Below are 23,572 nucleotides of genomic sequence, written 5' to 3'. Positions count from 1 at the left end.
ATACAATATTATGTCCAAATTATGTCTAATTTTATCGGCATTATATTAAAAATTATTAAATTTGTATATGAATAAATACTATTAAATATGTTTGATTTGCTTTGTTTGTCCTTTGTTAAACGCAGGCCTAAAATAATTTAACATTAGTGTAGTTTCATGTTTTACTTAATTTCTTGTTCTTTTTTTCTGTGTAATATTAGATCTCATAAACACATCTATAATATATAATATAATATAGTATATACTATATTATAATTTATATACATTTTTTTTAATAATCACGCTATTTTCGGATATACTTTTGATATTCTTTAAATTCGAATAAATACTCAAAGTAGCATCTGTGTTAATGCCAACAGCCTGACAATGTCAGAGAACCCTCAGCCAAGGAACTCACGAGTTAAGGTATTTACAAACGCTCGGGCGTGCCAGAAAAAGCGCAGCCACAGAAATGGCCATGTGGCAGCGGGAAAAATATGTAGTCTAGTGTAGTTGGCTGGCTGCATGGTTGGCAGTGGCTTGGCTGCTATTTGCTGGCTGGCTGGATGGTTGGATGGCTGGCAGGATGGCAGCTTGGCTGGCTCGCTAGCTGGATGGCTGGATAGTTGGCTCGGTAGCATTGCGATAGTTGATAGTGAGTGGTAAGCAGTGGTTGTGGTGCAACAGGGTGTATTATGGTCGTTAAGTTATTACCTACCACGCCGACAATGCCAAAGTTTACACAGCGAAAGTTTCCAAAAGGGAAATTCCTTTAACGTCGACAACGACGACGACGTCGACGCCAGTGAGAATGTGAGGCATGAATTGTTGTTAATGCCAATGCAGTTGTTGTAGTTGGTGTCCTTGTTGGTATAGAGCTGCGCGCTGGGCAGCGAGAGCTTGGCGCGGATTTCGCTTAACTGCAACAAAAAGTGTGGCATAATTTTGTGCGCGCTGCGAAGTCAGCAATTGCCAACGGCAACAAACCGAAAGGCGAGTCCTCCTTGCCAAGGACCAGCTCCAATGCAACATAAAACTATAAGAAAAAAAAGCATAACAAAAAGAAAAAAACTTTCGTTTTACTTGCGGATTTTTATTAGTCAACGGCCTTTTAAGGAACCTCCGACGCTGCCAACAATTAATTGCAATTAAAGTGCGAAAACTGTGAGAAGTCGCGCTATCTTAATATTAATTACTAAATTTTCGTTGCTGAAAGTTGGCAAAATACAAAAGCAAACATCAACATCGTAAATCACGAATGTTTTTCAACTTTTGCAATAAGCAGCCAGCTGTACGCAGCGTATACTTGATACAAGTACAATATTGATATTAAGTATACGTTGCATGAGCTAATAAATTTATGTATATATAACTTTTTCAACTTAAAATGGCTAAGCATACAAATTCTACACACATAAATCTATTAATTTAATTGATTTGACACTGAATATTTAGTATATCTTTAGTATATTAAGTATACGCCTTAGCATAGGCAGAAACTCAAGTGTGGTTAGATAGGTTATACAAATAAAATGGTTATTTAGGCGTAGACAAGACAATTTACAATCATCAAAATTTAATATAATATATTATATACCTAGGAGTTGCACTTTATGGTATATTTTGAATGTAGTACTTCATCGATATACCAAATATCACATTCGTTATATTTTAGTATTTTTGTGGTATATTATTTGGTATATTGTAAGAATACTACCGCACTGTTTTCCTTTTATTAAAATGCGTATCAAGTATCTTTTAATCGAGCACACTCGGCTATAGATTTCTTACTTGTTTTAAGTTGTAAGAAATTACAAATACTTTAATTTTAATATTATGATCTAAGGTGAAACTTATCTATTAAACTTTGTCTAATAAAAAATATTACATTGTTATACTTAAATAACTAACTTGGTCTCTCCTTCTATCCTTCCCAGAAACAATGTGGATCTCGCTCCCGGCGATCGTTATGTGCGCATTGCCTTCGCCGAGGCAGCCAAGGAGATCGATGTGGCCATCAACAACACACTGGACATGCTCTTCTCCAATCGCTCCAAGGGCACACCGCCCAACTTTGGTGAACTGCTGCGCGTCTTCCGCTTTCCCACTGGCCAGGCAAGACAGTTGGCACGCGCTGCCGAGATCTATGAGCGCACCTTGGTCAACATAAGGAAGCACGTGCAACGCGGCGAGAATCTGAGCATGGAGAGCGAACAGTACGAGTTCAGAGATCTGTTGTCACGCGAGCATTTGCATTTGGTGGCCGAGCTATCCGGTTGCATGGAGCATCGTGAGATGCCCAACTGCACGGACATGTGCTTCCATTCACGTTACCGCAGCATCGAGGGCACCTGCAACAATCTGATGCATCCCACTTGGGGTGCATCTCTTACTGCTTTCCGTCGCCTGGCGCCGCCAATTTACGAGAACGGTTTCAGCATGCCCGTGGGCTGGACCAAGGGACGCATGTATGCCGGACATCCGAAGCCAAGTGCACGTCTTGTGTCCACCTCATTGGTGTCCACCAAGGAAATAACACCCGATACGCGTATTACGCATATGGTCATGCAATGGGGACAGTTTCTCGATCACGATCTGGATCATGCTATACCTTCGGTGAGCTCGGAGAGTTGGGATGGCATCGACTGCAAGAAGACGTGTGAATTTGCCCCGCCGTGTTACCCCATCGAGGTGCCACCGAATGATCCGCGCGTGAAGAATCGTCGCTGCATCGATGTGGTGCGCTCCAGTGCCATTTGTGGCTCCGGCATGACGTCGCTCTTCTTCGATGGCGTGCAGCATCGCGAGCAAATCAATCAGCTAACCTCGTACATCGATGCCTCTCAGGTCTATGGCTACAGCACACCCTTTGCCCAGGAGCTGCGCAATCTAAGCTCCAATGAGGGACTGCTGCGTGTCGGCGTACATTTCCCCAACCAGAAGGATATGCTACCCTTTGCTGCGCCACAGGATGGAATGGACTGTCGTCGCAATTTGGATGAGAATCAAATGAACTGCTTTGTGTCGGGCGACATCAGAGTTAACGAGCAAGTTGGTCTGCTCGCCATGCACACGATCTGGATGCGAGAACACAATCGCATTGCGAGCAAATTGCGTGAGATTAATCCACACTGGGATGGCGACACTCTTTATCAGGAGGCACGCAAGGTAGTGGGCGCCCAGATGCAACACATCACTTACAAGCAGTGGCTGCCGTTGATTGTGGGCGAGAGTGGCATGGAAATGCTGGGCGAGTATCGTGGCTACGATCCACAAATCAATCCCAGCATCGCGAATGAGTTTGCCACCGCGGCGTTGCGCTTTGGCCACACCATCATCAATCCCATACTGCATCGTCTGAACTCCAGCTTCCAACCCATACCCCAGGGACATCTGCAGCTGCATAAGGCCTTCTTTGCACCCTGGCGTCTAGCCTACGAAGGTGGCGTTGATCCACTGATGCGTGGCATGCTCGCTGTGCCCGCCAAGCTCAAGTTGCCCGATCAGAACCTGAACACCGAGCTCACAGAGAAGCTCTTCCAGACAGCGCATGCGGTTGCACTCGATTTGGCTGCCATCAATGTACAACGTGGTCGAGATCACGGTATACCCGGCTACAATGTCTATCGCAAGTTTTGTAATCTGACTGTCGCCACGGACTTTGACGACTTGGCAGGCGAGATTACCAATGCGGACATCAGACAAAAGTTGCGTGAACTCTATGGTCATCCGGATAACATTGATGTCTGGCTGGGAGGCATTCTGGAGGATCAAGTGGAGGGCGGCAAGGTGGGAAAACTCTTCCAGTGTCTGCTCGTAGAGCAGTTCCGTCGTCTGCGCGATGGCGACCGCTTCTACTATGAGAATCCGGGCGTCTTTCTGCCCGAACAGCTCGTGCAGATCAAGCAGTCGAACTTGGGACGCGTCTTGTGCGATGTGGGCGACAATTTCGAAGAGATGACCGAGAATGTGTTCATACTGGCCAAGCATCAGGGTGGCTACAAGCAGTGCGAGGATATACCCGGCATCAATTTATATCTGTGGCAGGAATGCAGCAGATGCAACAGTCTGCCATCCATCTTTGACAAATATATCCCGCAGACTTACACCAAGCGTAGTCAGCGCAGCAAACGTAATGTGCAGCAACTGGAACAGGAGGTGCCCACTCCCGAGAGCTATGACAGCGCCTTGGAAGCACTGTACCAGGTGAATGAGGAACGTGTGAGCGGCTTGGAAGAGCTCATCGGTAGCTTCCAGAAGGAGCTGAAGAAGCTGCACAAGAAATTGCGCAAACTAGAGGAGGCCGAACCGGTGCCACAGATTGTTCAGCTAGCGCCCGCTGCCCAAGCTCCTGCGGCGGCTGTGAAGCCCAAGCGTAGCCACTGCGTCGATGACAATGGGACTACCCGGCTAAACAACGAAGTCTGGACGCCGGACGTGTGCACCAAGTGCAATTGTTTCCACGGCCAGGTCAATTGCTTGCGTCAACAGTGCGGCGAGGTCAGCTGCCCGCCTGGCATTGAGCCACTGACTCCTCCCGAAGCGTGTTGTCCACACTGCCCCATCATGCCCAGCGCAAAGAGTGCTGCCAAGCCGGTGGTGAATTGAGCGACGCCGGAACATTTTGCATATCGACTTAACGAAGTAATCAAACCAAAAAAAAAAAGAACAGCCCTTAATTCTTAGTAGCCACATTCAATTCCCAAATTGATGGATCAGTTTCTTCACAGAAGACATTACATTGGAACGCATCCGACTAATACTCCTAATCGATAACGCACACACACACTCACTCGAACACACAAAGCAAGAGCAAAAGCAATTAATTAATTAACAAATTAAACTTAACATTTACTGCTACACATGTAATAAATAAAGCACATTAAATAGCAACCTGTTTCAGTTCATGGGTTAGTGCGATAGTTTTGCGATATTTTCCCTGCCCATATCGTTTGCGAACTCGAATGCGATTATTATGCGATACTCCCGCCTCCTTGCTTGTTGGGTTGTCACAGAACTCACACACACATACTACTCAAAGTTCACGTATTTGGTGTGTGTGCCCTTGGCAATCACAGCGTTGTTTTTCTTATGTTTCAGCACGCAATCGATATACGCGAGATTCTTGCCAGCACGCAGCGTATTAGCCTCGATAACTACCTCGTCGCCAATGCGTGCTCCTTTCAAGTAACTGACATTGATGTCCACCGATACGCCTGGATGGCAGGGCTTTGACATCAGTGCATAGGTGGTCACCATGTCCACCAGTGTTGCCGTGTAGCCGCCGTGCAAACCGCCGCCCTTGTTAAGATGCTCCTTGTCTACAGTGAACTCTGCGGTGCAAACTCCATCGCCACCGCCAATAATTTTCACCTATCAACAAAAATTCATATTTATGAATGACAACCACATTTGGTTTATAATCAATTCGTACTTTTTCTAAGTGCTTTTCGAATCCTGTTGCCTTGGCTATAATTTCGCTGATGTGCTTGGCAAATTCCAGTCCCTTTTTGCGAGTTCCCATTTCGGAATTGTTACGAAACGCGTACACAACAGAGAAAACGCAAACACACTCAACAGCTGTCATTCGATAACTGAACTATCGATATGCGTGCATAGCATAATAAAGCAGATTACTTGTTGTATGTGACGTCAGTTGTGAAGATAAGAAAATCATAATAAAATAGTATTACTCTTGTCTATCTATTTATTCGAATACGATGACTAGCACTTTTAACTCATTTTTGTGTCCAAGTCCACGAATTTGGTTTGTCCACCCTTGGCAATGACTTTGCCAGTTGCCTTAATACGCAATTCACACTCAATGTACGCCATTTTGCGACCTGCGTGTATTGTATTGGCGTCTACTTCGACCACATCACCGGGTCTTGCGGCAGCCAGATAGCTTACATTGAGGCTGGAACTAACACCTGGGTGTGAACCCTTGGACATGAGGGCATAGGTAGTGACGTTATCTAGAATAGTAGCCGTTAAACCACCGTGCAAAGATCCCACGCGATTCAAATGCTCGGCTGCCACTGTGAATTCCCCCACAGCGCGTCCATCGCCGCCAGCCGTTATTTTCACCTGCAAAATTCAATTATGGCGCGTTATCGATAGGTCGAAACTTACATAATATCGATAAAGTTAGACAGCTGGTTTTGCGCGTCGTTTTGCGTATTTTACATTGTGTTTGTGTGCAACAAAAAACTTAAAACTTACCATTTGTGTCACCCGATCGAAGCTGGATCCTTTGGAAATAAATTCGGCCACTTGTTTGACCATTTCTACACCGCGTTTGGCTGCCATAGTGTTTGTTTTTGTATTGCCTCTTTTGACTATTTCACTAGCGGAGCAGAACTCTTCACGCCGAAATGAGAAAAACTACTGAGACAAGCACTGGCGATGAGAAAGGTGAGCGCAAGCGTTAAGCTATAATATATACTATATATGCTCGTAAATGTGAATGAATGGGTTATGAAATCTATGTACGAGACATCAAATAAATTGTCTAGACTTGGCCATGTGTAATTTTCGCCTTTTTGTTTTGCTCGCGCTGTCCGCGTCTGCGCCTGCCGGCAATTGTGCGGATTGTGATAATGAAACTGAATAAACACGGCAAAAATGGGGTTGTAAACGAGTCGCGATACCAAGGCTATTATGTTAATTGTTTACTCAACAAGTTAATACTAAACATATTATTACTAATCAGAACATTTGAGTGATACAAATCTAAGAGATATAAATATTACACCCATTAACTCTAGACTATGAGAACAATATTTCGCAGACATTACACTTATGATTAATTTTGAACTATCAAAAGCATTTATTTAAATGCATAATAAATTAGAATTAAAAATATAATAATATAGAAAATTAATTTTGCATTACTACTTTAATTTATTAACACATATGTATTTCTTACCCTATACAGTAGTCCATTGTCCTAAGTTCCGTATAGGAGGAGCTAAAATTGAGTTGTTGAGGAAGTAATATTAAATTTTACGTATGCTTTATGAATATAAAACAATTTCTAATTACTTGTGGCTTTCTCAGCCGATATTGTGCTGAAATTTCAGCAACTTGCCAGAGATGATCTACGACAGGATAATGCCCGGGACTTTATATGCCACACAACTGATGGCGATCGCATTGCGCTGATTGGCTCCAAGACGGAACTGATAACACTCGAGTTGATCGACAGAATAAACTATCAGATGCCATTGCCCTATGTAGTCGCTGGCTTCGAATTGAACACAAAAGCACGTCCACTGGATAAACTGGTGCAACAGGTGAATGTGGAGCACATTTACAACAGTTGCAATGCCTTGGAGGTGCAACAGTTGAGTCTGGATCCTTGTTATGGATCCGGCATCTCGACACAGGAAGTGGCCGACGCCACGCTGCTGGCTGCCAAGTGGTCGCCACAACCGCTGCCCAATGGCAACATGGTGTTGGCCTTTCTGAACAGCTATGGATCCCTAGAGCTGGTCACCAAGAAGGCACAACAACCATTCTGGCATTACTACGAACAACACGATATATCCGCCATCTTCCGAGATGAGCTGCAGCCGCCTTTCGAAGTGGCACCGGATAAAATCGATACATTTCGACGCTATCAGGCATTTATCGATCGCAGCTGGATTACAATGTTTGCCTGGCGTTCACTGGAGTCGGACAATGGGAATCACGTGCTGGTGCTGGGCACTGCGGTGGGCAGTTTGTGGACGCTCAGCTTGAGTGGCGATGCACAAACAGTGCAAGCATATCGTGAGCTGCACACGCTCCTGGATCGCATCTGCTATATGCATGTGTTTGAGGATTTGCTGCTGGTGGGCGACATCAGCGGCCAAGTGCATCTCTACAGATTTAACGAGAACGATGAGGGCGGCATGGAGTTAGTGAAACCACTGTGGCTGCGTCCCGATCAAATGGCACTGCAGCAGGCGGTGATAACGCGTTGCGATGAACGCAAATGCTACTACATTGCCTGCTGCAAGGGCGCACATCTGCTCGTCTGGTGCATGCCACAACTTCCAGGTGGAGAGAACTGGCTGGAGACACGATTCCTAGTGGGAGGCATTAAGATAACAGGTGAGTGTTTGGCCAGCTAACAAATTCCTAAATTAATTTGAATTATTTTCCCAGGTTTTTCAAGCATTGGCAACTCCAGCTATGTGCTGGGCACGGCACGTGGCCCGCTCTATCGCATTGAACTTCAACACAAGGCAGCTCAGCTAAGTGTGAGCAAGCAGCTGATTGAGATAGACGATGTGGAGAACTTTGGTGCCATGGGCATCTTCAATAGTCCGCACAGCAATCTGCTAACACTACTTTTTGTGCGCAACAAAGAATATATGCTTGACAACAAGTTGCTGCGTCGCGAGCTCACGGTCTACGTGGGCAAACTGAGCAAGGACGATTCCTTAGCAAAACTCACTGAATTGCTCTCAAACAACGAACCCATCAATCGCTACAAGGATCTGTTGAGCGATGTGCGTCTGCAGATTTTCAATCGTCACGACATGGAAAAGTTTATCAAATTTGGTTCCTGCGAGTCTCTTGTCGTCGGTGAGCTAGTCACGCTAATGCAACAGCAACAGCTGCAGCTGAAGTATCATGTCATGGATGCACTCCAACATGTGCAGCAATATCAGACGAAAGAGTATTGTGAAATGGAAATGAAGCTGCTGTTGTCCATATTGACTATAACTCATATCCGTTTGCGTCTACAGTATTTGACTGGTCTGACTAAGCTAACGCCTTTCCAAACCAAGGCATCCCAATGCCAGTTGCAAGAGATGCTGCGTATCAAGCAGCAGCTGGAGGAGCTGCTGGTGAAGGAACAGCCTATCAATACGACCATCAAACGTTTCTTAGATTTAATTGAGGTGCACTTTAGTGCGGTGCAGCAGAAGCTGGGAAAACCTCCTAAACTTGATGCGAATCAGGAGTCAAAACGCTGTTGCATTTCATTTGTGGAGGTAAGCGTAATTAAAAGCAAAGTATATCAGTTATATGCAATGTCAACGATGTCGAAGAAGTTTTTAAATATGTAGACAATGAGATGGATTCTGAACTGAATTGATGGTCGAGCACTTTAACAACCTTTTTACTTAAGTTAATAACTACATATGTGAATTCTTATTCCTTTTATAATATTTTGACTTTGTAAAGATCTTGTTTATCTTGAATTTTTGTGGCATTTCAACAATATTTGTCATAAGTCAATAATGGAATTTAAATAAGACATATTCTGCTAAAGAATTTTGGATAATCAGGCATCGAAACTCAAGCATAAAACCGATATTCACTGCATATAATTTAGTAATCTCAAAATGTTGCATCACTAATTTATTGTCTTTACCCTTATACAGCTTCTCCCCGAGTTGGAGACACATTACTGCACTCTCTGTGGTCGCCAGGCGTTGATGGAACAGCAACTGTTGCTGGAACTTTATGAGCCTGGCAGTCGGTTAGTTTGTCCCTACTGTCATGGAGCATTCATCATGGAGCTGTGTGATGCATAAACATGAGACAAGGCGAGTCCAAATTTCGATGCCAAAACAATTCCGCAAAAACAAAACTAACAACCCAATTTTTTATGCATTTTTCTACTGTGACTCAAACCTTTGCGGAATTGTTTAAGCAACGGAATTTAGCACACGCCTGTTTTCAATTTATTCAACTGAATTTTAGAGTGTAAACGTGTGTGTGTGAGAATGAATGTGTTTTTTATGTCTGCAAGTGCACTTAAATGTTTAAGCAATAATTAAGATTAGTACAGCGAAACATAAATAATGGGACTCGTTTCGAGCAACAGAATATCCTGCTCGAGCTGTCGGAGATCGCTCTCCAGTTTGCCCTTGCGTTGACGCTTGTTCTCGCTGTCGATGAGCAACGACATGGACTGATAGCTCTTGGTCATCTCGTTCAGATGTGCACGCAATCCCACCAGCAGCTCATTGCGTTCCGCTTGATCCATCACACGCATGCCGGGCATATCGGGTGGACCACTTTTGGCCGCCTGCGACTGTTGCAGCTTCTGAGCGGACAAGGATTTCGATGCCTTGAGACCACCGCAAAGTTCAGCGAGGCGACGCTGCTCCTTGCAGCAAACATCATGCGCCTCCGTCAGCATCTTCTTGGTCTTGTGTATGTAAACGGGTACCTGGCCAAAATCCTTACGGCACACGTACTGTGGCACCAGACCAGAGTTGAGCAGATTCTGACGCGTGCCACAAGGTGTGTCCACGTAACGTGGCGGCGGCGGACAACGCACAGTACTGCGAGCACAACGAATATTCCGGAGTACAAAGTTCGGCACCATATCGGACTTCTTCTCCTTCTTGTCGCATTCGGGCAGCGGTGGCATGTGGGCACCTTTGGGACAAACGTGAAGATTCTCGCGACGCCATTTGACGCCTTGATTCTTGCGCAGAAAGGCGCACGGTGGATCGAGTGGCACATTGGCACAGCCCATGGTGCGATGATGGGACTTCTTGGCATCCGTCAGCAGACGCACGCCATCCTTCAACATCACCACCGAATGCTTCTTGTACTCCACATTGAGACGGTCTCGCAGCTCCTTGGCGTAGCGAGCTGCCATCTCTTCTGTGTTGTGCTTGCCATCATCCTGTGTTGCCTGAGCCTGAGCCTGTGGGGCACGACCCTTTGCGTCCTGTGACTTTTCCGGCTCGCGTTCCACATTGAAGATGTTCTCGTTGTGATGTGTAATGTAGACCAGCGACATGGTTTCAGTCTTCCTTCAAAGCAGCCACCTAACTTTGATCTTTTTGTATGGAATTTTTGTGAGTTTTTATTTTATAAGTTTTGCTATGTAGTCTACCCGATTACAATATGTACGTATGGCATAGAAGACGCTGTTTTCGTTGCCAGGTTTCCAGGCATTTCGAAAATATGTTGCCATAATAATTAAGTTGCTGTTGCTTTAGCAACCTTTGAAATGTGAAATTCAGGTTTTGAACTATTCTTAAAGCTTAGCTTGTAATGAAGAAACATATTTTTTAAGCTGTCAAATGAATACTTAAGTTTAATATTTCGCTTTAGAGACGATAAACTCAAAATAAACTACTAATTTTTAATAAACCTTAAAGACCCAGTAATTATTATTTAGTTTTATTTCACAACACTGCAAGAAAACAAAGCATACATATAGTACAAAATTTAACACACTTTGAATATTTAAAACAAGTAAGAAAGCTACAGTCGAGTGTACTCGACTGTGAGATACCCGCTACCCATTTTGAATAAAAGCAATATATTTTGCGGTATATTTCTCAAAATATACCAAATATACTAAAAAAAATACTAAAAATATACCAAATGGTATATGTGGTATATCGATATAGTACCGCATTCAAAATATACCATAGACGGCACAATATACCAGATTGTCAGACAAAGTAACTAAGACCTCCAGTAAGTAGGCGTTTTTGCCCATACAAAAGAATTTCTTTAATAACTTCAACAATTTTTATCTGATCGCAACCAAATGTTCAGGAATCATAACTACTGTAGTAATTATTGTATATACCAAAATACGTAACTCTAGCTTTAAAATTACGCTTGTTATTCGATTTTTTTGATTTTCGGGGGCGGAAGTGGGCGTGGCAAAATTTGAAACAAACTTGATCTGCGTGCAAACATAACAAATGCTGTCGAAAAAAAATTATAGCTCTATCTCTTATAGTCTCTGAGATCTAGGTGTTCATACGGACAGACGGACAGACACACAGACGGACAGACGGACATGGCTATATCGTCTCGGCTGTTGACGCTGATCAAGAATATATATACTTTATAGGGTCGGAGATGCCTCCTTCAACCTGTTACATACATTTCCTGCCGGCACAAAGTTATAATACCCTTCTACCCTAGCGGTAGCGGGTATAAATAGTCAAATCGACATTCATTTGTGCAACAAGTTTTTAAAGGAAACTGTGTTAAGTAAAAGATATTTATTTTTAGCTTAGTAAGATCGTCGAAATTAATTATTTATCTAAAAAATAATTTTAAGTTAATAATGAATTACATAAATGGCAAAAACAGAATCACCCCATTTTTATTTCACTTTAATACAACATAATTTAACTTCACAGCTCGACGGTACGGATAGCATCTAAAATTGATTTTGCACTGTTGATGACAAATGGTGGTGTGTGTGTGTCTGCTGATTGTGTATGCTTAGATGAAAGAAATCAATAGCGAAAAACACCAAGCGAGCATAAAATTCAGTAAGTTGAAATTCAGCCAAGGCTCGCGCACTTTTCAATTCCTCAACTTTGAATGTGGCGCCCTCTACAATATTTCTGCTGGCTGCTGATTCCTGTTCGCCTGGTAGCAAAATAAACCGCTTAAAGAAAATACCATAGTATTTTATACTATGTGTGAACGTATTTAGTGGCAATTTCAAGTATTTTATTTTGCCTTACAGCAATATACTTCAATAAATGCTTTTTGCTTATAATTCAAATTTTGAAGAAAACTTTTAATTGCGCGTACTCCACAATAGATGGCGCCAAGTCATCTTTCACTGATTTGCACTAACTTGGAAAACATTTGTTCAAATAAAGACAAAAAAACACCAGCACAAATTTTGTAATGTTAAAAAAGATTTATTAAAGCACAATATCAAGCCACAGCTTGTGTCGCACACGAGTTACACTTACATAATAATTGTATATAATTCGTTAATGTAAAAAATTCGTGTTGTATATAAATAGTAGATTTTCGTGTGTTTGTTTGTTTTTTGTATGTGTACATAAAAAATAGCACTAAAAACGTTACAAGTTATTCGTATTTTGATTATGAATGCTTTATACTACTAATTAACTGTGTGTCCACATAGGGGAAGGGGAGGAGGAAATGTTGGAAGCACGCTGACAAAGGACAAAGACATCATCATCATCTCTAGAGAGACGACACAGCAGCATTTAAAAAGCACGCCAATTAGGCACAAAGACTCGGAACTTAATACAATCACTTAAATCTCTAGGTAAATATGTATATATATATATATGTATATGGATATGGATGTATATGAGGGGTTCATGAGTGTATTTGTAGACGTTTCAATATGAATACGAATACGTCAAAGCCACGTAGAATTTGCACTGTGTTGACAGCATTTATATAGGCACTACAAAAAAATAGATCCGAATGACGCTTATTATTGCACATTAATCATGTGAGTCATGTGGAAGATTCGGAAGCAGCTCGTTTGCTCATTACTTGTTGCCGCTGCCACTCTCGCTGCTCTCCTTGTTGCGCTCCTCGCGTATGCGCTTAAACGCCTCCGTCTTGACAAAGTCCACCGAGTTGTAGACAACGCTGCTCTTAACTGGGGCGCGCACAGCCGCCGCATCCGTTGCCCCCAGACGCACACCAGCACCGCCCACCGCTGTGCCGCCCTGCGTGTAGAGATTGCCCACACTCATGCTCTGGCGATTGAGCAGCGGCGGTTTGTTAGTCACATCCAGATCAAAGTACTGCAACTTGTGCTCCGACTGTTGCTGTTGACTTGTTGCCTGCTGCTGATGTTGTTGCTTCATCGCCGCGGCCGCTGCTGCAGCCGCAGCTGCTGCTGCCGAAGTGGATGTCATGGCTGCAGCGGCGGAGGCGGTGCGTTGATGTTGCACTGATTGACTACCCGGGCTGTTGGGATGCTGACGATGCTGTTGACGCGGCAGCGTGCGTGTCTCATGGAAATAGCCCGCAGCAGCTGGTGAATGCACATCCGTCTCATGGGGCAGCACCATCGATAGCGGAGCACCCGAGGAACGACGCATGGCCGCTGACATGGTTGCCGAAGAACCCATCTGAAAGGAAAGTAGAGAGATTAACAGAAGCCACATAAAATATGTGTTTATAATTTATAATCATTTATAGAAATATCAGGCTAACCCAATCGATTAAAATAAATTTCATAATGGTTTTAGCTTAATTTTTCTTTCAATGTATAAGCAAGAAATAATTGCTTTAAAACAATCATTGAATTTTCAGCTAAGAGCTTGGTTTAGCCAGCAAATTTTGTTAATCGTAGGTCGAAGACTTTAAATTCTTCTGAAGAGTCAAAGAACTTCTTGCAATTAAGTTATTTCTACTATAATGATGCTCGAATGCCATAATTAATTACTCGAATGCAATTATGTATGCGGTCACTTCATTAGCAATTAATAAATTTAGACTTAGTTGCAAACGTTCTCCATTATCTCTGTTGCTTATATCATTTCTTTCTCATCTGCTTACCTTATGTATTGGTTTGCACTTGCGATCCACGCTGGGAGGCGCTACGCCAGACTGCAGCTTTGTGGCACCCAATTTGCTGGTCAGCTGCTCCACGGAGCACACTGGCGGCTTGGCGGGAAACTCCTCCGGCGGCTTATCCTCCACGCTCGCCTTGTGCGTCAACTCGGCCGGCTTCGGCTTTAGTTTGCGATTAACAGGTGGACAATCGGTTTGCTCGATGAAATCATAACGAAACACATTGCCCTCCATGCGCGTGGGCGCTGCATTTGTATAACAATGTGGGCGTGGCAATGTGCGTGCACTTGTCGGTGAATTGGTAGCGGTGACAGTGTGCGATGTTGCCGGGCTGGGATTAACTAGCGCTGCAGCGCTGGCATCAGCCATGAGATTCGGTGTGGAGGCAGCAATGGGATTGGAATTGTGCGGACTGGTCACAGGACGCTCGCCCAGCAGCTGGCCCAAGTTGCAGTAGGGCAGCTGATGGGAACGTGGAATGTCATAGCTCTCTTCGATCAACGAGGAATTCGCATGGCGTGTGGCAACAATCGCAGGCGATGTGTTCTCCGTATCCGACAGCTGCGGCAAATCGCGCGTTAGTCTGTCAAGTAGAAAACATAATATGAAATGGAAAACTTCACAAGTCGTTGTTCAATGTATTTACTTTTCATTCTCCTTAAAGTCCAGTATGAGATTGTTTTTGTTCTTCAGCACCTTGGCCAGCTTCTCAAGCGTATGATGCTCGCCAGCGCCATCGGCAGCAGCTGTGGCATGGCTACCAATTAATTTACCATGCTTATCAACTGATGTGGTCGCCAAGGCAACGCCATCTTCAGGCATTTTGGAAAAGCGCTGCGAATACGTCAACACAAACGATTCGTTCTCAATGGAGCTGTCCGAAGGACGCGTGCTGCGATCTGTGAAAGCCAAAGCTTTAGTAAAAGCTAGTTAACATTTAAGAGTTTTGCTCTACTTACCAACATTCTCGCGCAGTGGCAAAGGATGTGCCCACTCGTCATCATCGGTGAAAACGCTCTCTGAATCCGAATCTGAGCGTTGACTGCGCTGCTTGTTGCTGTTGGCATTGGCCAATTGTTGCTGCAAAACAACATCAAAACGAATCAGTTAGTTGCCAAGTTCAAAGTCTTCTAAACACTTACCAAACTGCAATTGGTTATTTTGGGTGAGTAGGATTGATCGTTGGTCAGATTGAGACCAATGTTGTTGTGACTGCGCGGCGTATCATAGAATTTGGGATCCAAATTGTTCAGTGCACCCGCCAGCGCATGGCCATCCGGCAGCAGCTTGGGACTGCCCGTGAAGCATTCGCTAATCGGTATATAGGGCCCCGAGGCGGTGCTCAATGCCGGCGACGCTTGCACACTGCTATGCTGCTGTGCCATGGCCTCAGCCAACGTTTGCTGAGTGAGCACCAAATGCTCGGGCAGCTTCCTCACCACACCATTGGCATTGACAGCCAGGCGAGCAGCCTGTTGCTGCTGTTGGTCAGCAATTGCTGCCTGGGCTTGAGCCTGTATCAACGCACTCTGATTCAAATAGAGCGCCGTGGCGGGCGAAGGCGGCGGCTGTTGTTGGGCAGCCGAGAGCAACTGTTGCTGATCGAAGTGCGCGTCGCAGAGCAAGGTCTCGCGATTGTTGTAGTCCGTATTAACGTAGACCGAGTCGGAGTTGTTATTGTGCAGCTGCTGCAGGCTGCTCTGCGGCTGCTGATCGATGACCGCCGCCGATGGACGCTGACGCAGCAGCGAACTGGCCGACGAGTGCAGCGAGGTTGTTGTTGTGTTTTGCGTGGAGTTGCTCAAGGCGCCGCTGGAGCTTGTGTGTTGCTGTGCGCTGCGATTCTCATCGGCTGCAAATGCAAAAAGTTGTCAGTAATTTGTCAAGTGAAAGTGGTTGTACACTAAAACTTACCTGTTGGCGCTGTTGTTGTGGCTGCTGTGGGCATTGCTGTGGCTGTGGCACCCAGTGGCAGCTCATTGGACTGCTTGGTGTCATGCAGATGGCACACCTGACAGATGCAGTTCACCCAATCGCGCATGCTTGCCTCCGTCTCAGCGGCCAGATAATATGTGCGCTTTGGCGTCTTGATGTCAAACATGTACTGAAACTTTTGCTTGCGATTCTCGAGTCGCAGTCCACAGTCGACTTGCTCGCATTGATCCAGATCGATGACACCCTTCAGCTTACGGCAGTATTGATCCGTATAGTATTCAAGGCAAAACTGCTCCGGTATCTCGCCCTGTTTCAACGTGAACCAGCGGCGACGCCAGCGCTGCAATTTGTGTGATGGTTGCAAAAAAAATAGATAAAAACAAGTTATTATAAACACGATAAGCTCGAATATGGATGTGTATGTTGGATTCGAGTCGCAGTCACAGACTGACGGACTATCATCAGCAGCGACTGATGTGAGTAAGCAACGCTTAAGTCGCTGCCAACGTCGCTGTCGCTGCTGACGTCGACGTCGCTTTTCCGCGAATCGCTTTTACATTGACATTTTTCTTGTGTAATCAACAACGGCTCACACCCACCGCATTGCCAAACAACCAAGCAACCAACCTAACCCACTCGTCGGACACGAGTCGAGAGTCTATTGACTTTTTATCCGTCGTTCTCTTATCCAGGTCACATTGCGGTCTCTCTTGACAGCAGCAGCAGCTAAACAATTAGTTAATGCTGATAGTCTTCAATGGTGTTTCTTTACTTTTTTGACAGTTAATATCGCAGCAAATGCGTCGCAGAAAAACGTCGGAAGTTCGCTGGGTCACGATCTACTGATTTGCCAGATAAAAATAACAGCTACGTTTTCTTGAAAGAAAATATCAGCAGCAAGTCGTATGTACAAACAAAAGAAGAACGCAGCAAAAACTAAACGTGAAACAAGTCTCAAAGGTCAGACGGTCGACTAGAGAGTTTGGTAAACATTCAACAAATTATTAATATGCATACCCTGTATTCAAGTGCATAATAGGGTGTTATAGCTGATAAGTGCACACTACGGCTACCTCAAATATTTCAATCTGAAAAAGCTAAAGCTACAAAATTTACTTCAGAACTAAATAGAATAACTAATCTAACTTTAAATATACGAAAAATGCATATTGTAAAAAGTTTTCCTTCCAATATTTAAATAGCAAATCAAATTAAAATATTTTAAACACAAATCCGGAAGACTTCAGGTTTTTTTATTAAACAATTTAATTAAACTACAAATCGGAATTCGAAGACTGAGTTGAAATAAATGGAAAATGGAATGGATGAATTTTCAAATTGTATTTAAATAAACTTATTTTAGTATAAAAAATTAACAAATGAAAAGTAAAATAATAATCTATTCCGATGAATTTTCTAAATGTATTTCCATAAGCTTATTTTAGTAACACTTTGAGAATAAGCTTTTCTTTCAGAAAGTTAATAAATTCAAAATAATAAAATAATAATGAACTATTTCCAATATATCTTCAAATTGTATTTAACTTTATTAAGTAATTTTTTTTTATAATTTTATTTATATCGTAACATTCACTTATGAATATCACGTATGCCTTTTGGGGTACTTTGCAGTTTAGCTACCCAATAGTATTATAATTTTTACTCGCTTTTAAATGTAAATAAATTTCTAGATTAACGAGCAAATTTGCCTTGAAATAAACAAAGTTGCACTTTAGCCAATTGGCGATAAGTTAAAGACGTAAGTATGGAAATCTATACCGCGTGGAAATAAAGAAAACTAAACAAAATACTTGGAATAGTGTTTTGATGAAAAGCTGGAAATATGCCAACACAAATGTTGCTCTTTGGACTACAGCCATGAAGCATTCACTTCCTCGCCAATCAACAGGTCGATCTCTTGAAGGCGCGATCGGAAAATGACTCAAGAATTATGCGTAATTTAAAATGCATGCATGTGAAGCATAGGAATCATTTCTGAATCATAAGAAACAACTGACAAATACATTCTTCAGACAGATGACAATATACGAGAATTTTATTATCTATTATTATTATGATTATTCAGATTAATCAAAGGGTATGCGATAGCTCTTCAATGCTGGCTTGATTGCTGTTTTTTTTTTATTTTTTTGCCAGACAAATTTGCATTGTTGTCTGCACAGTTTCACGCTTAATTCAATTATAAACAATAAACATAATGCCACACACGCACTCACATACACACGCACACAGTGGCACCACATGGAGAAATTGGCACCCTGAGGCGAAGCAACAACAATAACAACAGCAACAACAATTATAGTACAACAAGAATGCTCAGCTAATTTTCTTTAAGCGTGTGGAATACCTAATGTTTAGCTGCGTATGTTTGGATGAATATTTGTTTACATATTTATTATACAGCCCCTATAAAAGGCTTGCCTGAACTGGGTAAGGAAGCATAAAAGAAAAATGTTTAAAAAGAGTTATAATTTTTGGATAGCCGACAGTTTAATACTCTTGCTGATTAGTTTACATATATGTAAATATTTACTGATTATTACAGTCAAAATATAATTTTAATGTCAAATAAAAGTAATACATTAAAAAAAAAACTCAATAATCTTTACGTGTTGAAATGAATGAATGCACCCAAGTGATCTTTTATATTTTTTAAATTATTTATATGTGTATTTACAAGATTATTAAGTATAAGTTTTTAGTATACACATAAACAGGAAAAAGGAATTGTTGAGACAGCTACAAATAAATAATGAATTTGTCAAAACCAATTTCAATATTTTGTAGTATAAAAAATATTAAAAAAAAAAAAACAATAATATTCCTAACTATATTGTGAATGAGTGCTGATAATTATTTTAAAGTTTTCTTTTAATGCCTTTAGATAACAACCAATATTTAAAAGAAGTTAGTCATTATAATTTATATTTTGTTTTCTCAAATTAACCACAAGTATTAAACTAATTATTTTAGGTGACTAAAATATTAAATTTAAAATTGGGAATCAAGATTTGGTTGGTACAAAAGGAATCATTTTCATTTTGAGCTAACGCTATTTCTAGAATATGATTTTTGTTTATATAAATAAAAATAAATAAACATTCTACTTGTTCCTTGCTCTAAGGTGATACGATATCCGTAGCAGATAAACTCTTGTTTATATTACAGTTCCAGACAGAAAAACGAACCTTTTTAGTAAAGAGTACTTCAACTTTATCAACATAGCCTCGCCTTACTCAAAAGCGTTACAGATGCATTGACAAAATGATAATGCTGCCAGACAGAGTATAACAATAACAACAACAAAAGCAACAACAACAACGACACAGAGCTGAGCGACAAGTGCGTCATTCTGCATGATGTGTGGCTTATCGTATAGACTCGGCATGAATGTATTTATGATGTACATAAAAAACAAAAAACAAAACAAAAAGAAATGAAAAACAAGGCATATGCTGCCTGCTTGTACGTGCCTCTTCTTCTTCTGCTTCATGCTGATCGCCTTGGGGCAGCACTTTCTACTTGGAAGTAAATTTGATTAAACGACGACGCTAACAGCAGCAACGTTGTTGTAATTTAATACGCAACAAAGCAAGCTGCCAAGCTAGCGGCGCTTAACGGTTAGCACAGGGTAAACATTTAATTAAGCGTAAACTTTTTTCAATTTTTCTTCTCTTCAGCTAGCGTCACAAAATGTTCCCACGCCAAAAAGCCAAACATAAACACGGCAGCAACGCAACAACAGTAAAATACGCCATAAACAGAGAAGCACACGCATACACTGACACACACACACACACACACATGCGCGAAGCTCTAGCGTAAATAGCTCATTCACAATTTGCAACTTGCGGTTTTTCGCTTGTTTGCATTTCAATCACTTCTCAAGCATTTCCCACTAAAGCCAAAGCTATGCAGCAACAACAAGAACAACAACAAACTCATATCGTCAGCCATGCAACCCATGCACAGCCAGTCAGCCGCTTATTAATGAATTAAAAATGATTATCGGACACAAAACAACAACAACAAACAAACAAATGATCGCATACGAACACACACACATACTGCCACACACACGCATACCATTACACACGCACACACTGAGATGATGTACACTGAACGTAATTGTATATAAAAAAAAAAACAGAAAAAAGAATGCCACTGCCTGTTGTGCGTTGCTTTGTATGACTCAGTGTAGAACAAGCGGAAAGAAAAGAGTTAAACATTGTTGTTGTTCATGCATTTTTCTCTCCCAACGTTTGCTGCGCTTGCAGATTGCACATTTGACTGACCATTTGGTATTTGTATGTGTTTGTGTTTTTGGGTCTAACAAGAAAAAATTGCTTTGTTGCCTCCTCTCGAATGCAGCAACATGCAATGGATATGTGGATATGAAGCACTTACAGCACGCCAAATGCGCTTTGTGGGCGGTGATTTGATAAGCCATCCCTCGTGGAATGTGCTATCCATTATTTATTTGTTCGACACGTTTGTTGTATTAGCGTTATATTTATTATGATTTTTCAGCTCGTTTTTTCACTCACTGTCCGCGCACACATCAACCGCGACCAGCGTGACCGCAATATGAAATTTAAAATATACCTCTGCCACTATAGCTTGCTTACAAACTTGTTGCAGAGTTGGTCACACAGCGATAGCCAGCATTGAAGATCTAAATTATCGATATTCGATGATTGCTGAATATGATTTAAGAATGTAAAAAAATCATTTTAAAGTGAGTCTGTTGGTAAATATTTGATTTGTTTGCTAGTAAATTAGTAAATCATAGCACATCCAGCAAATATGTCAAACATTTTTTAAATAACTTATTCAAAACCATAGCTCCCATAAATGTACTAAACTAAAAAATCAGTGTAGCCACATTATCGGCATTTAACTCAAATTTTGGAAATTTAGCCTGCGGTCACACCCAACAAACGTGTTGAGCACAACTGATATTTTGAACTTCAATATAAATGTATGAACTCATATAAAAATATTTTATTATTACCAGATTATCTATTTATATATACTCAAATATTTGAATTACTTTGCCCAACCAATGATGCCCATCAATGTTTATGTTTTGTGCAACTCTATGAGCAAACAAATCGGGAATGCCAATTAAGCTTTGACTATTCTATTAACCTTTTTGTTTTCAATAAAAACATTTGAAGCATATTTGTTTAGAAATAAATTTTATTCCGTCGTATGCTGATTAAAACATACATCTTTTTTTCCATACACATTAAGCCAAGCAGCGCAATAACAAACAGTATCATCACCACGCTGATCTCAGACGGAACCTGCTCCTCCTTAACTGTTAAGACGGCGCATTGTTTATTTGTCCTTGCTGTCTCCCTTGCCACCACGAATACGACCAGTACGACGGGCAGCAATAAGACCGACCTTGCGACCAGCAGATGTGCCACGCTTGACTGTCGAAGCCTTACCAATATGTTGATGGTTACCACCACCGTGGGGATGCTCCACAGGGTTCATGGCAACACCACGCACCTTAGGCCAGCTGTTGCGCTTCACCTTGTACTTGTGGTAGGCACGACCGGCCTTCAGGATGGGCTTGTCGATACGACCGCCGCCAGCAACGATGCCGACCATAGCGCGGTTAGCTGAAGGCACAACCTTCTTGGCGCCTGAGGGCAGCTTGACACGGGTCTTCTTGGTGTCGGGATTGTGGGCAATGACGGTGGCATAGTTGCCAGATGTGCGCGCCAAACGGCCGCGATCACCAGTCTTCTCCTCCAGGTTGCAGATGATGGTACCTTCGGGCATCTGGCTCAGAGGCATCACATTGCCAATCTGGAGAGTGGCCTTGCGACCGCAGTACACGAATTGGCCAGTGTGCATGCCCTCGGGGGCAATGAACAGTTCCTTGCGGATCTTGTAGCGATAGGGATCGCGGAAGTGGACGACGGCCAGGGGAGCGCCACGACCAGGATCGTGCACGATGTCCTATAATTTAAAATCATATCAATCAATAAGCAATTTGACTTCCAATCTCTTCCAATCAGAAACTTACCTTGACGACGCCGCGAATGTAGCCAGAGCGCTCGGCGAAGTCCAGAGAACGCAGCTTGGCGGCTCCCTTGCGCTTCTTGACGTGCGCCTTGAAGACGGAACCGGCGCCCTTACGTTGTGCACGAATTACACGACCCATTTCTGAAGAACAGATAATAGAGAGACCATCATTTAATTTATGTTAGTCATTACACATCACATATCACAAACATATTGTGCGTCATTTATAATCGCATTGTAATTGCACTTTTCCACAAATATTATATGCTCGCGCAAGTGGCACATTTATCTTGTACATATTGTTGATTATTTTTATTGGATGTTTTATTTTGTAATGGAAATTTTGCGATTATCATTTCAGCAGTCGACACCTACCGATGCTCGGGTAAAAAAGAAAAGAGAGAAGAGGAAGAGAGACGCAAATTGTCAAAGTTGTGACAGCTAGCGCTGCCAACTTCACGTTGTTTTCCGTCAGCTGTTTTCAACACATTTTTAGTGTTGTTCAACACATGCCACATATCGATGCCACACCGACTATAACCGCCACATATCGATTATAACCGCCCCAACTCATGCCGCAAGTTATCGAAAAAACAGAATTTGAATTGCAGTTGATTTTTTTGTTTATTTTTTTTTGTTTTTTAATTTTGAGATTATATATATAATAATTTTTTTTACGATTTAGATTTACATTCATTTCTTCATCATCAATTTTACTTGTTTTATTTTAGAAATAAAGTAAGCATTTTTTATTACTAATTCGGTTTTTAATTGCAGTTTAGTGCATTTTTGTTTTAAAGAACATTATTAAATATGGGGGACATTTTTTTTGGGGGGATAGGGGGTGTATACATTTATTTTCTTTTTATAACACAAAAACAAACAATATTTTAAATATTTAATTTTTTTAGATTTTAGATTGAGACGGGTAGTCGCGGGTATATTTGCTTTTCATTTTAGGGAGGGACGCACATATTGAGAAAACAACACAAAACAAGGAAGAATAATTCAATAATATTTAGCATTAACTGCCGCTCATCATAATAATTTGACATATGTATTGCAAGTGGTATTTGCAGTTGTTGTGTGCCGATTGATAATGAGAACATTAATGTATAATGTATATAGAATGTGTATATTGCAACGTAGCCATTTGAATTAATTAAGCAGCACACACGAATGTGATGAAAAACAAACTGAGGAAAGGAATATTCATTGAAATGCACAGCACACAAGCGGAGTTTTGTTATTTTTTTGTCATCATCATAATTAATTGAGTTTTTCATTTTAACATGCTAGCTTTGTT

At 42.0% G+C, this 23,572-nt stretch overlaps 7 protein-coding genes across 7 annotated transcripts in view; 2 read left to right on the top strand and 5 right to left on the bottom strand.

Moving 5' to 3' along the window:
- LOC117566548 (peroxidasin) overlaps positions 1-4,872 on the top strand; it is a 40,248-nt gene extending 35,376 nt beyond the window's left edge. The window contains exon 9 of the mRNA XM_034246090.2: positions 1,917-4,872. Within this exon, the coding sequence (XP_034101981.1) occupies positions 1,917-4,587 (2,671 nt within the window). The 3' untranslated portion in view covers positions 4,588-4,872. The remainder of the gene's footprint in view (positions 1-1,916) is intronic.
- Positions 4,806-5,580, bottom strand: LOC117566551 (acyl-coenzyme A thioesterase 13). The gene is made up of 2 exons (XM_034246093.2): positions 5,414-5,580; positions 4,806-5,352 (listed from the first exon to the last, which is right to left on the bottom strand). The coding sequence occupies exons 1-2, from the start codon at positions 5,564-5,566 to the stop codon at positions 5,011-5,013; spliced, it is 495 nt and encodes a 164-aa protein (XP_034101984.1). The 5' UTR covers positions 5,567-5,580; the 3' UTR covers positions 4,806-5,010.
- Positions 5,581-5,658: 78 nt separating this feature from the next.
- LOC117566552 (acyl-coenzyme A thioesterase 13) lies at positions 5,659-6,345 on the bottom strand. The gene is made up of 2 exons (XM_034246094.2): positions 6,202-6,345; positions 5,659-6,066 (listed from the first exon to the last, which is right to left on the bottom strand). The coding sequence occupies exons 1-2, from the start codon at positions 6,286-6,288 to the stop codon at positions 5,713-5,715; spliced, it is 441 nt and encodes a 146-aa protein (XP_034101985.1). The 5' UTR covers positions 6,289-6,345; the 3' UTR covers positions 5,659-5,712.
- LOC117566549 (uncharacterized) lies at positions 6,278-9,512 on the top strand. The gene is made up of 4 exons (XM_034246091.2): positions 6,278-6,393; positions 7,039-8,076; positions 8,131-8,966; positions 9,360-9,512. Exons 1-4 carry the CDS (start codon positions 6,354-6,356, stop codon positions 9,510-9,512), a joined length of 2,067 nt encoding a protein of 688 aa, XP_034101982.1. The 5' UTR covers positions 6,278-6,353.
- On the bottom strand, positions 9,501-10,899 carry LOC117566550 (enkurin). The gene has a single exon (XM_034246092.2). The coding sequence runs from the start codon at positions 10,733-10,735 to the stop codon at positions 9,761-9,763; it is 975 nt and encodes a 324-aa protein (XP_034101983.1). The 5' UTR covers positions 10,736-10,899; the 3' UTR covers positions 9,501-9,760.
- A 1,813-nt stretch (positions 10,900-12,712) lies between these two features.
- Positions 12,713-20,824, bottom strand: LOC117567851 (protein daughter of sevenless). Its single transcript, XM_034248105.2, has 7 exons — positions 20,632-20,824; positions 16,183-16,543; positions 15,411-16,120; positions 15,228-15,348; positions 14,915-15,167; positions 14,254-14,851; positions 12,713-13,823 (listed from the first exon to the last, which is right to left on the bottom strand). Exons 1-7 carry the CDS (start codon positions 20,695-20,697, stop codon positions 13,233-13,235), a joined length of 2,700 nt encoding a protein of 899 aa, XP_034103996.1. The 5' UTR covers positions 20,698-20,824; the 3' UTR covers positions 12,713-13,232.
- A 584-nt stretch (positions 20,825-21,408) lies between these two features.
- LOC117567852 (60S ribosomal protein L8) lies at positions 21,409-22,717 on the bottom strand. Its single transcript, XM_034248106.2, has 3 exons — positions 22,642-22,717; positions 22,268-22,407; positions 21,409-22,200 (listed from the first exon to the last, which is right to left on the bottom strand). The coding sequence occupies exons 2-3, from the start codon at positions 22,403-22,405 to the stop codon at positions 21,568-21,570; spliced, it is 771 nt and encodes a 256-aa protein (XP_034103997.1). The 5' UTR covers positions 22,406-22,407; positions 22,642-22,717; the 3' UTR covers positions 21,409-21,567.
- Positions 22,718-23,572: the final 855 nt, after the last annotated feature.

Source organism: Drosophila albomicans, chromosome 3 (assembly GCF_009650485.2).
Source record: "Drosophila albomicans strain 15112-1751.03 chromosome 3, ASM965048v2, whole genome shotgun sequence".
NCBI classification, from domain to species: domain Eukaryota; kingdom Metazoa; phylum Arthropoda; class Insecta; order Diptera; family Drosophilidae; genus Drosophila; species Drosophila albomicans.
Note: the sequence above shows the minus strand (reverse complement) of the source record. Positions and strands in the feature narration are given on the sequence as shown.